Source organism: Pan troglodytes, chromosome 2 (assembly GCF_028858775.2).
Source record: "Pan troglodytes isolate AG18354 chromosome 2, NHGRI_mPanTro3-v2.0_pri, whole genome shotgun sequence".
Taxonomy (NCBI): domain Eukaryota; kingdom Metazoa; phylum Chordata; class Mammalia; order Primates; family Hominidae; genus Pan; species Pan troglodytes.
The window spans coordinates 159,092,178-159,109,444 of record NC_086015.1 but is presented as its reverse complement, the minus strand read 5'-3'; the positions used below and the strand labels follow the sequence as shown (position 1 = coordinate 159,109,444).

The 17,267-nt window shown below is 38.3% G+C and overlaps 1 protein-coding gene across 8 annotated transcripts in view; it reads right to left on the bottom strand.

The window, feature by feature from the left end:
* GMPS (guanine monophosphate synthase) overlaps positions 1 to 17,267 on the bottom strand; it is a 70,073-nt gene that overhangs the window by 39,338 nt on the left and 13,468 nt on the right. For 3 of the 8 annotated variants that reach the window (XM_054681206.2, XM_063807294.1, XM_054681204.2), the window contains exons 2-5: positions 12,602 to 12,701; positions 9,362 to 9,477; positions 6,433 to 6,614; positions 2,100 to 2,214 (exon numbers count right to left, since the gene is read on the bottom strand). In XM_054681206.2, coding sequence (XP_054537181.1) covers positions 2,100 to 2,214; positions 6,433 to 6,614; positions 9,362 to 9,367 — 303 coding nt within the window. In that variant the 5' untranslated portion in view covers positions 9,368 to 9,477; positions 12,602 to 12,701. Of the gene's footprint in view, positions 1 to 2,099; positions 2,215 to 6,432; positions 6,615 to 9,361; positions 9,478 to 12,601; positions 12,702 to 15,357; positions 15,445 to 17,267 lie in introns of those variants that run through there. The other 5 variants (XM_024355778.3, XM_063807296.1, XM_054681205.2 and 2 more) reach the window with 3 other exon arrangements.

Here is a 17,267-nt window from a genome sequence, read left to right as displayed (position 1 = left end):
AATCACTCTCCTTAGAATATACTGAAAAAGTTGAACATTTATGTCCACACAAAAACCTGTACATGGATGTTCATAGCACCTTTATTCATAATTACCAAAACTTGGAAGTCACCAAGACGTTAGTAGATGAGTAAGTAAACTGTCACTTACTGAATGAGTGAGTGAATGAACTGTGATACCTCCATACAATGGAATATTATTCAGTGCTAAAAAGAAATTAGCTACCCAGACTGAAAAGACATGGAAGAACTTTAAATGCACATTACTAAGTGAAAGAAGCCAATCTGAAAAGGCTACATACTGTATGATTCCAACTACATGACATGCTGAAAAAGGCAAAACTATAAAGACGATAAAAAAATATCAGTGGTTGCCAGGATTTGGGGGATGAACAGGTAAAGCACAAAGGATTGGGCAGTCGAAAATGTATAATACTACAATGGTAGATATATGTCATTATACATTTGTCCAAAACAATAGAATGTACAAAAATCAAGAATGAACACTAATCTAAACTAAGGACTTTGGGAATAATGATGTGTTGATGTAGGTTCATCAGTTATATCAAATGTATCACTCTGGTGTGGGATGTTGATAATGGAAGAAGCTATGCATGTGTAGAGGTTGGAGGTATATAAGATATTTCTATACCTTCTTAATTTTGCTGTGAACCTAAAACCCCTCTAAAAACAAAGTAATTGAAAAAAAAAAAAAGAAGAGTATCTTATCTCAAGATCTCAGTAAGTCCCTACTTATTCTTACTTTTTTTTTTTGAGAAGGAGTTTTGCTCTTGTCACTCAGGCTGGAGTGCAACGGCATGATCTCCATTCACCGCAACCTCCGCCTCCCAGGTTTAAGCGATTCTCCTGCCTCAGCCTCCCAAGGAGCTGGGATTACAGTCATGCGCCACCACACCCAGCTAATTTTGTATTTTTAGTAGAGACGGGGGTTTCTCCATGTTGGTCAGGCTGGTCTCGAACTCCCGACCTCAGGTGATCCACCCGCCTCGGCCTCCCAAAGTGCTGGGATCACAGGCGTGAGCCACTGCGCCTGGCCAAACTTTTGTATTTTTAATAGAGACAGGGTTTCCCCATGTTGGTCAGGCTGGTCTCGAACTCCTGACTTCAGGTGATCCACCCGCCTCGGCCTCCCAAAGTGCTAAGATTACAGACATGAGCTACCACGCCTGGCCTATTCTTACTTTTGATATAAAACCAAGGCACATATACTTATTAATTAATGTTACAATGGAGACACCCGACAGACACCATCTTACCCAAATAATCCAAGTTAACATCACCTGTCATGCCACAAATCCACACCGTGTGCCTCCTGATAAGATGCTCTGAAAAGCACAGCACCAATTCTGTGATACTCCTGCCAAAAGTTCATAACCTGAATCTAACAATGAGGAATCATCACAGAAACCAAAGTTGGGAAATGTTCTACAAAATAATTAACACGTACTTTTTAAAAATACTTTCAAGCTCATGAAAGAGAAGGAAACACTGAGAAACTATTTCAGACTGAAAGAGTCTAAAGAAACAACAACTAAAAACAACACATAGTCCTGACTGATCTGTGGCCTATAAGGGATATTAATGAGACAAACTGTGAAATGTGAAGGAGTCTGTGGATTAGATTCTAACAATGAGTAAATGTTAACTTTTCTGACCTGGATAGTTGTACTGTGGTTATGCAGTAAGAGTGTCCTAATATTTAGGAAATATAAGTAACAGGGCATCACGTGTGCAACTTTCAAACGGTTCAAAAATGTCAACAACTGGAGTACTGGGTAAAGGTATACAGGAGCTCTGTGTACTATTTCTGAAAATTTTATGTAAATTTGCATGTCCAAGGTTTTTTTAAATGGATAGTGTTTTGTTACATGAAACAGTGTACTTACTACTTTGAAAATAGATTCCCTATCAGGCCAGCTCTGCCATACTAGTGTGGCAATTCACATAGTTGTAACATGCACAAGTTATCTCATCCAACTAAGTATCCTAAATATCCTAAAGAGAGAAAATACTAATACAGTATGACTCACAAACAGAATAAAATATAAGTAAGCTTTCAAAACAAATTTGCTGACATACCTGCATGCCATAGCAAATTCCAAGAACAGGCTTGCCAATAGTGAATATTGCTGGATCAAACCATGGAGCATCTTCAGCATACACAGAATTAGGTCCTCCAGAGATGATAATAGCACTGTGGTTTAAGGAACAATCAGTGAAGAATCTCTGTTAATTTTTATACAAGGTCTATGCCCTCTCTCCCTTGTACCACTGAGGGAAACAACACAGATCCAGAAATTGCGTTGTTTTTGGTAGAATGTAGCAAATTCTAATTATATCACAGCGAATTGTCATCCTACACGGTTTAATTATTTTTACTGTACTTTACTGCAATGTTTAGAAGTCTATCAATTCAGCATTTACTTGTTAATAAGCACAAACTTCCAAATAGATAATACCAATGTTTCTATCTGTGATACTTAGCATGGATTTGCTTTACTTGTTTCCTTATCAATGGAAGAAGTACGTAAGAACTCTAGAGATGGTGAAAATACAGGTCTTCTCAGAGCCTAGCAGGTCAAAGAACAACAACTGAAGGTATTATGAAGGCCCTGGATGGCTCAGAGCAAAATACTCTACAACAAAAGACAGCAGAATAGAAAGTATACATTACCCAACTTTGCCTGTTTACAGCATCCACCATCCCCAACAATTTTCCCTGAGCCCAGGAAAGGGAGCTAGTAACACTTCTGCCCCCACATGCCCTGCTCTCAGAAATCAGGTCAGTAGTATAATTTAGCTATCTTATAATTTGCAGAGCATGGGTTAACTTGGGAGTCAAACTACTATAATAAGGGAAAACTGCAAACTGAGGCCTATGTTCCTCTCCTGGCCACTAATACATCTACACTGGCCATGAGTATTCACTCAAAAAAACTTAAACATTTTAATATCAAGAATTTCACAAAAATTCAGATTTCTGGAATTTCTTCAGGGAAAAAAAAATCTGGAAACACTGGGCCTTCACTCCTGCATAACTACAACCAACTGGAATCATAAAGAGGCTTGCACCTTCAAGCTGCACATGCTCTCCAGTTTGCCACACATGCCCACTCACACAATGAAGGTATACTTAGGCCCTTTATTCAATTTAAGATACTCTCTAACTCACTTTGAGTTTGCAGATAAATCTGATTTATCTGTATTTCAAAGAAAAAGGCATTGTAAAATCTAATCAAAACTTACTTACAAATTTGGACTGCAACACACTTTTTAAATAGTGATTCCCTGTCATATAAAAATATACAAAGTATATTGCTAGATTTATAATACATCCAGAAGAACAATACAACATAAGTCAAATTTATTTAAAAAAAAATCTCAGTAAGGCCGGGCATGGAGGCTCAAACCTGTAATCACAGCACTTTGGGAAACAGAGACGGGCAGATTGCTTGAGCCCAGGAGCTCGAGACCAGCCTGGGCAATGTGGCAAAACCCCATGTCTACAAAAAATTTTAAAAAATAAAAACCAAAACAGTGAGAGAAAAAAAAAAATAGTCAGCAAGCTAGATCATTTTTTAAAAAAACAGCAACTTCAATGAGCTCAAAAGCACCTTTTGAACTTTGTATGGGCAACCTGAGATGTGGTAAACATTTGTTAGTGTGTGTCCTGCAAAAGAGAGATGGAAGACAAGCTACTCAGATGATAAATATGAGATATTTAAGATAACAATTCTAAAGGGGGATGGGGTTACCCCTAAGGGTAGATCTATAACCTAACTCCTTAAAAATACAGAAGCTAACGCCAGGCATGGTGGCTCACACCTGTAATCCCAGCACTTTGGGAGGCCGAGGTGCGTGGATCACGAGGTCAGGAGATCGAGACCATCCTGGCTAACATGGCAAAACCCTGTCTCTACTAAAAATACAAAAAATTAGCCGGGCATGGTGGCGGGCGCCTGTAGTCCCAGCCACTTAGGAGGCTGAGGCAGGAGAATGGTGTGAACCTGGGAGGCGGAGCTTGCAGTGAGCAGAGATCACACCACTGCACTCCAGCCTGGGTGACAGAGCGAGACTCCGTCTCAAAAAAAAAAAAAAAAAACAACAAAAACAAAAAAAACAGAAGCTAAAATTCTATAAAACACATACTTAATAATCAAGACCTCTAGATTCTATTATATTTAGTTTCACAAAGGATAACCACCATGGGACTGCCCAGTACCCCTTAATCTGCTAAAGAACTCTAGGATATAAGATTCTTAGTGCTATTAAAAAAACAAAAAAGTCATGGACTTAGTTAAGGATAAAACTCAAGTAGTACTTAAACCAGTTAAGAAAGTCTTATTTCAACAAATCTTTAAAAGCTAATCACTCTTTGAGCCTTCCATTTCTATCCTGCTATTCTGAAAGTAACTTGCAATCACAAGGCCCAATAAGCCGTAATTCATTCCAAATACCAATTTTATGTATCAGGCAGATCAAGCTTCTAAAAATAGGTGGGCCGCGAGGGGTGGCTCAAGCCTGTAATCCCAGCACTTTGGGAGGCTGAAACGGGCAGATTACCTTAGCTCAGGAGTTCAAGACCAGCCTGGCCAACATGGCAAAACCCCATCTCTCCTAAAAATAAAAAAATTAACCAGGCATGGCAGCACATGCCTGTAATCCCAGCTACTCCGGAGGCTGAGGCAGGAGAATCTGCCAGGTTGAACCTGCGAGGCAGAGGCTGCAGTGAGCCAAGATCGCACCACTGCATTCCAGCCTGAGTGACAGAGTGAGACTCCATCTCAAAAAAATAATAAAAAAAAATAAAAATAGGTAGGTTAAGATGTCTCTCATGTCACAAAATGTTCTAGAAAAGGGGTGGTCAAATAGTTATTTCTACAGAAAGGATTACAGTAATAAAAGCCACAGCAGTATAGTTTCTATTCTCCTACTACATAAGGGAAATTCTAGGTACAAGCTGAACCTAGACACTGTTTATGATCAAGTGACATGAAACACCATTAGATTTCTCTTGCCAAGTATTCAGCTATCCTATTCTAGTATCTGTTTAGTCTGTTAGTTTGCTGGGGATTTTTTGTTTGTTTTGGGTGAGGGGAATGATGGAGCTCTGATTTGACAGAGAGGCATTCAGATTTATCACAGAGTTTTTTGATCCCTCTAAAAAACTAGTTCTTGCTGGTAAATAAAGTCAGCTGAATTAGATAAACTCAAGGGTCCCTTATTACTCTAAAATTCCATAGTTTAAAAGAGTCATTTGTTATCTGTATCCTAACACTAGAGCAGAGTTAAATTTAAACCCGCCTTTTATAATTTCTAATTCACTCTACTTCAGAACCAACAAAACACAGGATAATGCACACATGTCTGTGAAGTCTTTAAAAGTTCTTTTAACCACTTTCACACTGGAAAGACAATTCTTTTAAGAAAAATAAAATTTTAAATTTTGGGAGAAGCATAGTACATCTAATATTAGAGTTTAAGAGCCAATTAAGGACATAAACTACAGTTGCTTGCTTCTACGTAACAGTCTTAATCTAAGAAAAAACAACAATAAAAAAAAAGCATTAAAAAGCATGACACTGGCCGGGCACGGTGGCTCACGCCGGTAATCCCAGCACTATGGGAGACCTAGGTAGGCGGATCACCTGAAGTCAGGAGTTCGAGACCAGCCTGGACAACATGGTGAAACCCGTTCTGTACTAAAAATACAAAAATTAGCCAGGTGTGGTGGCATCCGCCTGTAGTTCCAGCTACTCGAGAGTCTGAGGCAGGAGCATCACCTGAACCTGGGAGGTGGAGGTTGCAGTGAGCCAAAATCGTGCCGCTGCACTTCAGCCTGGGTAACCAAGTGAGACTCCACCTCAAAAAAAAAAGAAAGCATGACATTAACCAAAAATACTTGTTAAAGGAAGAAACTACATAAGCTGGCTGTTATTTTGACTAGTTCTAAGGGTACAAGCTGTCAAAATTAGCCCATATATTAGATTTAAGAAATCTCCATACTTTAGAAACTAGTCTATTGGGATAGGAAGCAAAAACACTTATTGTACACAGATTTCTTCTCTTTGGAGTATTCTAGCCAACTTCCTACTTTCCTTTGATGAAATGCTTTTAAGTAAATGAATGAATGGCCACAACAGCTACATTTAACTCTGACCCACAAATCCTATAAAACATAAAATACTCAAATGATAATAAGTTCTTTTAACTGTACAATTAAAATTAATCTTTTTAAACTGAAAGCTTAAATTTTTCCTTTTTCTCCCCAAATCAGAGCCATGGGAAATTTCTCATAAAACCATTCCATATCTTATTTTCGTAGAAAAATTCAGTGCTCAAGCAAATTAATAATAAAATATTCCACAATCTAAGTTCAATCTCCTCATGAAAAGATTAGTGAAAAGTCTACCGGAATCCTTGTTCCTTTATAGCAAATGCTGGTGTTTCCAAGGGGAAAATTTCAGACTGCACGAACAGTTCCCTCACTCTTCGGTCTATGACTTTCCCGTACTGAGCACCAGCATCCAGAATGACAACAGCTCCTTCATAGTGGTGATGGCCATCCTTAAGGTCTCCTCCAGCATTCTCCAGCTGCAAATATCAATACAAATACAAAGTCTTAATTATGAAAATTAAAGCTACAGTACTTAAAAAAAAATTAATGATCACTGTCAGCTCCAAAAACACATAGGAATGAAAACTTAGGACTTTCTGAGTTACCAATTCAAAATACCCCTTTTAAAGGGAAGATTTTAATATATATCCATGCATGGGCATATATTAAACACTTAAACTTAATAAATCTTACCACTTATTGACTATGTAATATAGTGATCGTGTGTATATATATCTTACATGCATGATCTAATGGTAGGATGAGCACACAATCCAGCTGCGCCAAAATATAGTCCTGGTTTATGTTTATTACATAGGCATTATTATTAACAGTGCATCCTTTCAATCTCAAAGTGTCCCAGTTTGGACAATAAGTTATTTGGTCACCCTATCAATAGGCACAACATTTTTATGAGGGATATATACTGATGGGGAAACTAGAAGTTTGACGCTAGAGTATAAGCATGGCCAAATTCACTGTTAGGATTTTTTTTGTATTATCTGAGGAAAATGATATATATGCATCTAACTCATAACACCAAGATTTTTAAAAGGCTTTTTAGGCCGGGCGCGGTGGCTCACGCCTGTAATCCCAGCACTTTGGGAGGCCAAGGCAGGTGGATTACCTGAGGTCACGAGTTCAAGACCAGCCTGGCCAACATGGTGAAATCCTGTCTCTACTAAAAATACAAAAAATTAGTTGGGCGTGGTGGCGGGCACTGTAATCCCAGCTACTGGGGAGGCTGAGGCAGGAGAATCGCTTGAACCCCGGAGGCGGAAGTTGCAGTGAGCTGATATCATGCCATTGCACTCCAGCCTGGGCAACAAGAGCAAAATTCTGTCTCAAAAATAAATAAAAATAAAAAGACTTTTTAAATCTGATTGCTGTCAGGTATACATGGATAACACTTTTCTGAAAGGTTAATTTGGCAAAATGTCAAGTTTTTAACTGAAATATACCAAAATACTTACCTGGAAGATACTTCAAAATAATGCAAAAGTAGGTGGCTATGGATGAAACAAGATTGCCCGTGTACTGAAATCACTGAAGTTGGGTGATAGGTACATTAAGTTCATTGTACTCGTCTGGTTTCTATCCTGGGGGTTTTTTTTGTTTGCTTTTTTGTTTGTTTGTATATTTTAAATTTCACATAAAGAAACGCTTTAAAAGTTTGTGTGTACCCTGGAAATCCACTTATAGGAAGCATGTACAGTGTAATGCCACTTCAATGTGTCTTATATAAAAGTGCAAAAGTCTGTATGCATGTATAAAAAAGGAAGAGTATGGCTGGCCATACACCAAAATATGTGATGAAGTAGTTCATCTAAGTAATGGAACTATAAGTGATTTTATATTTTTATTTCTTTATACTCTTCAATATGTCCTAAATGTTTACAATAAACATATTTAGGGAGGTTTTCTCCCTCTAGTTGTAAAATTTGCAGATAAAAACCTTAAGTCAGTCCTTTAGCCACTTGTGTAATCTTTTCCACCATTCCTCCCTTCTCCATTTATCTGCAAAAAATAAATGCAGGCCTAACCTACAACACCACTATTCCCTCTGCTGCAAAAACGAACAAGCGTTCAGGCATGGTGGCTCACAGCTGTAATCGCAGCACTTTGGGAGGCCGAGGCAGGTGGATCACCTGAGGTCAGGAGTTCAAGACCAGCCTGACCAACATGGAAAAACCCTGCCTCTACTAAAAACACAAAATTAGCCAGGCATTGTGGTGGGCACCTATAATCCCAGCTACTCGGGAGGCTGAGGCAGGAGAATCACTTGAACGCAGGAGGCGGAAGTTGCCGTGAGCCAAGATCGCGCCATTGCACTTCAGCCTGGGCAACAAGAGCAAAACTCCATCTCAAAAAAAAAAAGTAACAAACAAATCAGTCATCTACAGAGGAGGATTTGTGAGAGGGAGCCAATCCGGTGCCAGAAGAAATTACTCAGGTCATAGAAATGAAGGTTTTGGTCATATGAATATTCAACACCGTAGAAAAGTGAAATCACAGAACAAACTACAACTTTGTCCTTTCAGACCTTTACCCTTAGTATTAATGTATACACATACACACACCCCTTCATGGATTTTCTCTATAATTCCTTAATCTTAACTTTTTAAAAAATATTTTTAAACACTACATTATTGCATAAATTTCTCAGACTCAGTCCCATTATTATCTTTACCATTTTTACCAAATCTAAGTATGCTTTTTTACATTACAGGCAGAGTTCTTGCCTTGCATAATCCTAATATGCACAAATTTCAATTACCATGGTTTATACCAAGGTTTAGTTAATTACCAGTCCCCAACAACATGGCTCAAATTTCAGTTATCATACATTACTGTGAGTAATTATATAAAGGACAAACTTCATTGCCAGCTCTTCAGTCCACAAACCACCATGTAAATAACAGATGAACATCAGGATCAGTGACCAATCACCTCCCTTCTTTCATTCTATTGGTGATTGGTCAATGGACAACAAACAGCCAGAGTGCAGTGTGTTGCCTGTCTTACACTGATAAACCCCAAAGGACTTTTTACAAATACAGATAATCCAAACGGGGCTGGCCAACAAAGATGAAAATGCAGCAAAGAAATGAAAAGTGATAATGCTGGAGTGAAATTTGAATATATGGAGTTACAGAAGAAAATGCTGACTGTGTCAAGGCTGACAGGGTTTGAGAGCCTCTAGATATACAGCCACAGAACTTACCAACATCAGTGAGGAAACTGGTTGTGATGGAAAGAATGGCAACGTCCCAAAGGAAGTGACTCCAGGAAAATACTTCACATTAAAGCAACTCTAGGAGATATTTCATGACATTAAAACTGCAAAGGATAAAATGTTGGAAGCAACCAAGGCACAGAAAAGACACAGAGAAGTGCTGTTTAAACTACTATTGATAAGCTTTTTACAAAGAAATAAAATACTTTAATTCTCAATGTTCCTAGTATTTTAAGTTATACTGTAGAAAACAGTAGTTTTACTATTTTTTTATTTCCCTACACTTTTGTAATTGACAAAAGTTTTTAGTGATTTAACAAAAATTTTTAAAGATCACAAAACAATTGTAATTTTCCCACTGACTATTAAAATTGCTTTGCATGGTTTCAGCTTGCATTATTATTTTTAGCTGTTTTACTTATTCTGCATAGCAAGGACTGCCTGTATTTATTTAAGTAAACTAATCTTTACTCAAAAAATGTATTTTAAAAGAATTTTCCTGTTTCCTTAGCAATAAATGTTCAATTCTGTGACACAAGAGGTTACTGAAGAAACTGAATCCTTGCCCTATTTCCTTCTACTGTGGGTATGACCTTGCCTATGCAGCAACTGTCACAGCTTTGACAATTCAGGAGAAAACAAAAAGGCTCCCACTAGTAAAAGCAAAGTTCCTCTCCCTCAAAACCTGGAATTTATTTGCTCCCACTTCACACACAGTTGTAAAGTTTGATAATTAGATTTGAGATATTAGAAAAACCATCCTAATGAGAAAAAAGAAACTTAGTCACATCAATGCAGAGACAAATAAAATTCAGCATCACAAGATAGAAAAATCTACCATATCTATTTACATAAAGCTATTAAAAAGACAAATGCCTAAAGACTTAAGGTGAATATCCCTCACTGCCCTGAGTGCATCATAATAAAATAAGCAATATTCATAGATATATTTTAAGATATCAAGAAAAAATATTAAGGAAAAAATTAAACCATATACAGCAAACTCTTTAAGAATAGGGTAAGAAGATCTAGCAGATTCTGGAAAAGTGGAGATGGAAATGTTTATGGAAATGTTTTGTGATTTTCTTGGATCCCACATAATTACTGAACAACTAGATAGCAAAGACATTTACAAGAACCCCAAAATACAAGTTGGTGGTGACAAACTACCACAGCCACAAACCCTAGTGCTACAGCACCTACGTGGGAAGCAATCCAGCCTTATTAAAGGACCTGAAAACAGGAGAATTCCCAACACCCAAGAGGTACGACCCAGAAGGCACAGCACCCAATTAGAGAACCGCAGCGCGCTAGGAGGAGGTTTGCCCACACCAATAGTACACAAGTGGCAGGGAACCCAAGGTAAGACATAAAGGGGCCAGGAGAGTTTAACCCCCATGAACCCTTGACACTAACCGGTCAGAGATCCTTTCCAGGAGAGGGCCTGCTATGAAGAGCCACTGCTGAGAGATGACCAAAACTAACAGGACAGGAAAAAGGGAGAAGGAACAGAGAAGGAACAGACTAACATGGGGCACAGGGACAGAGCCAGGAATTCTTAGGAAACAAGTGCCATAATTTTTTAACAGAAGAGGAAGTTGTATGAAGTTAGAAACGTTATCTTGACTAGCTTCCTTCTAAAAGTTGAGGAAAACTAAATTCACATAAAAAGGAAACAAAGTATAGAAGTTAAATCCCACACAAAGTTACTAAAAGTAAAAAAAAGGGAGGCCAGGTCCCTGTGACTAGAGCCTGTAATACCAGCACTTTGGGAGGTGGTAGTGGAGGGAGGCAGATTGCTTGAGCCCATGAGTTCGAGACCAGCCTGGGTAACATAAAGAAATCCTGTCTCTACAAAAAAATACAAAAATTAGGCCAGGTGCCGTGGCTCACACCTGTAATCCCAGCACTTTGGGAGGCCAAAGAGGGTGAAGCATCTGAGGTCAGGAGTTCGAGACCAGCCTGGCCAACACGGTAAAACCCCATTTCTACTAAAAATACAAAATTATCTAGGTGTGGTGGTGCATGCCTGTGATCCCAGCTACTTGGGAGGCTGAGGCAGGAGAATTGCTCAAACCTTGAAGGTGAAGGTTGCAGCGAGCTGAGATCACACCATTGCACCCCAGCCTGAATAAGAGTGAAACTCCATCTCAAAAAAAAAAAAAAAAAATTAGCTGGGAGTGGGTGCACGTGCCTGTGGTCCTAGCTACTCGGGAGGCAGAGGTGAGAGGAGCCCAGGAGGTTGAGGCCACAGTGAGTCATAATCATGCCACTGCACTCCAGCCTGGGTGACAGAGCGAGATCCTGTCTCAAAAAAATAAAAATAAAAAATAGAGGGAATATAGAACAGAATGATGTCTCTATGAGAATAAGCAAGAAAGACATCCTCAGCTCAAAACTAGAATGTACTATTTCTATAGTAGCTAAAAGATACTTTTAAAATTACACAAGGCAAGAGAGAACATGAATCAAAATTAGTCTATGAACTCAGAACGACCAACCCTAAAACATACTCCAACAAAATTACTGGATTTAAATTTAAAAAAAAAGCCTTTGGGTATTTTAGATTAAAAGCACACATAATTTTTTAGGCTAAGGAGGGGGGATTACTTGAGCCCAGGAATTGGAGACTAGTCTGGGCAATGCAGCAAGACCCTATCTCTTAAAAAAATTTTTTAATAATTAAAATAAAGGAATTTTGGTCAATTTTACTGAGGTTTTTCATAAGAGGCCATCATCTCACATAACACTGAATGAAGTTGGAACCTAAACTAAAGTGTTAAATCAAAAAGTAAGACTCTGTAGTTCTGTTGTTCTACCCTATCCCTTTTTATTTTTAAATTTTTTAACCTAAAGAAAACTTGAAAGTTTGGTACAATAAACACCACTCTTCATCTATATCAATGATCAGTAACATTTTGCTGTATTTGCTTTATTTCCATCTACATATACTTTTTTTCCACCTGAATGACTTAAACTGTATACCTTTCACTCCCCCAAAACCTTTTCAGCATGCATCTCCTACAAACAGGGACAATCTCCTATGTAACTACAATATCATTATCACATCCAAGAAAGTTAACATTGATAATTATCTACATATAAGTTTCCCCAATTGTCAAAAACAAGGTGTTTATGGTTTTTAAAAAATTCCATAATCTATCAAGGACCACACACACAGTACACACATTGTCATACATTGTCTCCTTCAACTATTCACCTCCTCACCTTTTTATAGTCTTTTATGGCATTGACCTTTTTTAAAGATCAGACCAGCTTTTTGTAGAATGTCCCACACTGGATCTCTTTGTTGTATCATGATCAGATTCTAGATAAACATTTGACAAGAAATTTACATTGGTAATGTTATCATGCCTCCTCTTGATATGATACAATGGCAAAGACACAATGTCATTTTGTTCCATTACTGGTGATACTGAGTTTGGATAACATGCCAGTGTGCTTAAAAGAAAGAAAAAAAAATCAGATTCAAATCTTCCTTTGCTCAAAACCTTACAGTGACTTCCCCTTAGACTGTTCAATAAAGCTCAAAATATTTCCCAAGACCTATAAGAACCTGGCCTACTCTTTAGCCAAACTGCTCTTTTAAAATTGTCTATTGCTCCAGAGTGGTATGCTGTCCTTTCTGGCTGAAAAATCCCCAAAACATAAATGAATCATTTCAAACTTGCCAAGTGAAAGAAGCCACGCATCTCTGAAATTACAATATATCTTAAATATTAATATCTTAAAATTCCACTAGTCCAATGACACAACTATCATTGCCATTGTTAATATTATGTTAACTCATATTGAGTCACATAAAGTTGCAGAAAAGCTTTTCCTTAAGGGAAAGGGATTCCCAGTGTGTCTCAAGGAATTTCTCATAGAACAGGAAGACATCCCAAGGCTTCAAGGGAAGAAACAGAGGTGAGCCCAGCTAAGTCATCAGAAGGCCGGGCACGGTGGCTCACGCCTGTAATCCCAGCACTTTGGGAGGCTGAGGCGGGCGGATCACAAGGTCAGGAGATCAAGACCAACCTGGCTAACATGATGAAACCCAGTGAGCAGAGATCACATCACTGCACTCCAGCCTGGGTGACAGAGCAAGACTCTGTGTCAAAAAAAAAAAAAAAAAAAAGTCATCAGGAATAGACATGCTAGATTTTTCTTTTCTTTTTTTTTTTTTTTGAGATGGACTCTTGTACTGTAGCCCGGGCTAGAGTGCAGTGGCGCGATCTCAGCTCACTGCAACCTCCACCTTCCAGGTTCAAGCAATTCTCTTGCCTCAGCCTTCCGATGAGCTGGGATTACAGGCACCTGCCACCACGCCCGGCTAATTTTTCATATTTTTAGTAGAGATGGGGTTTCACTATGTTGGCTGGGCTGGTCTCACACCTGACCTCGTGATCCACCCGCCTCGGCCTCCCAAAGTGCTGGGATTACAGGCATGAGCTACCGCACTCAGCCAGACATGCTAGATTTTTATATAACTCACCAAGTTTGCCATTTCTCTATGTATTCTGTGAACAGTTGAGTAAGATCCCTAGAAAAGTGTAGCAACTTATTATTCCTACAATTATGAATGGACAAGTGCAATCCCTTAATATTTTAGTCAGCAAAACATTTAAAAACCAACTGAAGGCTGAGCGCCATAGCTCACACCTGTAACCCCAGCACTTTGGGAGGCTGAGATGGGAGGATCACTTGAGGCCAGGAGTTTGAGACCAGCCTGGGCAACGTGGCAAAACCTCATCTCTACTAAAAATACAAAAACTAGCCAGGCATGGTAGCACATGTCTGTAATCCCAGCCACACCGGAGGCTGAGGCACTAGAATCACTTGAACCCATGAGGCGGAAGCTGCAGTGAGCCAAGATCATGCCACTGCACTCCAGCCTGGGCTGTGACAGAGCGAGATTCTCTCAAAACATAGAACAAAACAAAACAAAACCCTATGTGTAAGTAGTACATGAGTCTTTCAAGTTTGTCTAAATAAGTCTCTTTCTATATACAGGTTAAACATCCTTAATCCAAAAATCTGAAACATTTTGGATTTTTGGATTAGTGGCACTCAAACAGTAAGTATAATACAAATACTCCAAAATCCAAAATCTAAAATACTTCTGATAAAAAATTCTAGGTATAGCTGACAGTTACACAGTTGTTCATTTTAGGTAACAAATGTATAAAATGCCTTTAGAAAACTGTGTTTATACCTGAGAAAATTCTGGAAGTCACAAGACATAGCCTGATGCAATAATGTACAATATTAGATCTACATTTGGTCATATAAACAATGCTTACCAATTACCAACTGTTTCATGTTGCCTAAATTATGATCACTAACTTTTGTTCCATTAGTCTTATATTAACAAATGTGTAGATATTAAATATAAACAAAAATTTCAATCACTTAATTCATCTGAGTTCATTTTCACTACCTCCTTTAATCTGAGTACACAACAGATAGGATTCTATGGGAATGCCTTCAATAAATTACTATGTTTAAAAGTTTTCAATGTTCGATAGATTTGGGAAATACAAGTCTCTACTGACATATGTTATGTCAGCTTTTCACTGCTCTTGGTTAATAACTTCATACATTGAGAAAACTCTTTTCCCTAATGAGATTTCAAGCTAGTAGGTATTCATTAAAGACTATTTAGTTTCTACGTGTTACGTATATTGTTTCAAATTCAATTATTTTTCCTCCTTAACTGAACCAGTTTGTACCTCTGACTGCAGCTTCATCTTCTTTTGCTAACCAAACACATCTCTTAGTTTTTCAAAGTAGTCCAGACTCTCTTCTACCCTATCTACAAGGGGCCAATAGCTCCTTTCAAGTTCATGTGGGCACCTTCCCAGAATATAATGAACAGCTGAATGTACTATCTAAATCAATGAACTAAAAAGCAATTTAGCTTCAACTTAGTTACCAGTTCTAGCACCCACCTAAAGACAGCCAGAACCCCATACACATACCCTAATCATGGAATTGGGTTGATGAATTCTATCTTCTCAGGTAAACTGAATACAGTTCTACTGTATGTAATCTGCACATTATGAACACTAGGGGTAAGAAAATAGAACAATTCTCTATTATCTTTTTCTTCTAATTTGAGGGGAAATTTAAAGTTGGTCCAGGGCCACAATTTCTAATCTGATTTTTTAACCTTTGAAATCAACGCCTATTTTCCCCTTGAGTTTCAATTATCCTAAGACTTGTCTTTCCAGAAAGTTAAGGCAATACTATTTTGTTGACACAATATACGTATGTGACCAGTTCTCAAATAACTACGAAAAGTTGGCACTGTTGACTAAAATGAAAGTATACTGTTCTTTGCCTCGTGATTTTTTTTTCTTTTTTTTTCTTTTTCTGGAGGCAGAGTCTCGCTCTGTTGCCCAGGCTGGAGTGCAGTGGTGCGATCTTGGCTCACTGCAACCTCCACCTCCCAGGTTCAAGTGATTCTCCTGCCTCAACCTCCCAAGTAGCTGGGATTACAGGAGTGCACCACCATGCCCAGCTAATTTTTGTATTTTTAGTAGAGACGGGGTTTCACCATGTTGGCCAGGTTGGTCTTGAACTCCTGACCTCAGGTGATCCACCCGCCTCAGCCTCCCAAAGTGCTGGGATTACAGGTGTTAACCACCATGCCCAGCCTGCCTCATGATATTTAAATCCTTTTAATATTAATATATTATTAATATAATAAAGATTAAAATCTTTATTATAGCTAGTTTTTCTATTCAATAACAAGCATTAGCCAACTGAGGAACAAGGTTATCTTTGCGTAGGTTTAAACCAGTATCAATCAGCCCGAATCAACCTGCTTGTTTCCTAAAGCTGGCAACATACACAATTTTGAAAAGGGTAAACATTCAGTAAAAACTGTTGTCAAACTATCAAAATATTAGAAGGAAAAGTTCTGAACTATGTTCAGTCTGATGAGTTGTTCTGTTAAACTCCTTGGGTTTTTTCTTACATTCACCTTTAGTTGTCTTGACTCACTCTGCATTCCTGAGGAGACTGAGATCTAGTATTTTAACAAAAATTACTTTTGAAGGTGATTTCAAGTATGTGCACATGTGTAGCCTGTTTGCATGAAGAACCAAAGGCATCTTGCAAAGAAGCGAAGAAATGAAAACAATACAGATGGATACCCAAACTCTGACTCGTTCTCTTCAGTTTGTCTCCCCATACTATCAATGTACTAATAAAGATGATCTTAAAATACAAGACAGTTTTTATGAAGAGATGAAAGATAATCAAAGGGCTGTATTTTTCTAAATATACTGAATTTGTGAACACTCTCAATTTTGATTATCATGTGATCACTATTCCTAAAATATTAACACATTTATACATTTTTTTTCCTTAAGAAATAAATTAGGCTAGGCACAGCGGCTCATGCCTGTAATCCTAGCACTTTGGAAGACTGAGGCGAGTGGATCACTTGAGCTCAGGAGTTTGAGACCAGCCTGGGCAACATGGTGAAACCCCATCTCTACTAAAAATACAAAAAAAATTAGCTAGGCCTGGTGGCGCACACCTACAGTTTTAGTTACTCGGGAGCCTGAGGCATGAGAATGGCTTGAACCCAGGAGGCAGAAGCTGCAGTGAGCTGAGATAGTGCCACTGCACTCCAGCCTGGGCGACAGAGTGAGACTCTGTCTCAAACAGAAAAAGAAAAAAAATTAAACTTCAAGTAATAGAGTGTCACAATTTCACAAGTATTTAGTATGTGGTAGTATGTGGTCTATTTTTCAAGATGTTTCTGTACTTCATAAACCCAGTCTCTTTTCTACATACGACCCTTTCTATTATACAGCATACATTAATTGCACCTTTGGAAATAATGAATAAAATCTGAAAAAACTATTTACAAAATTGG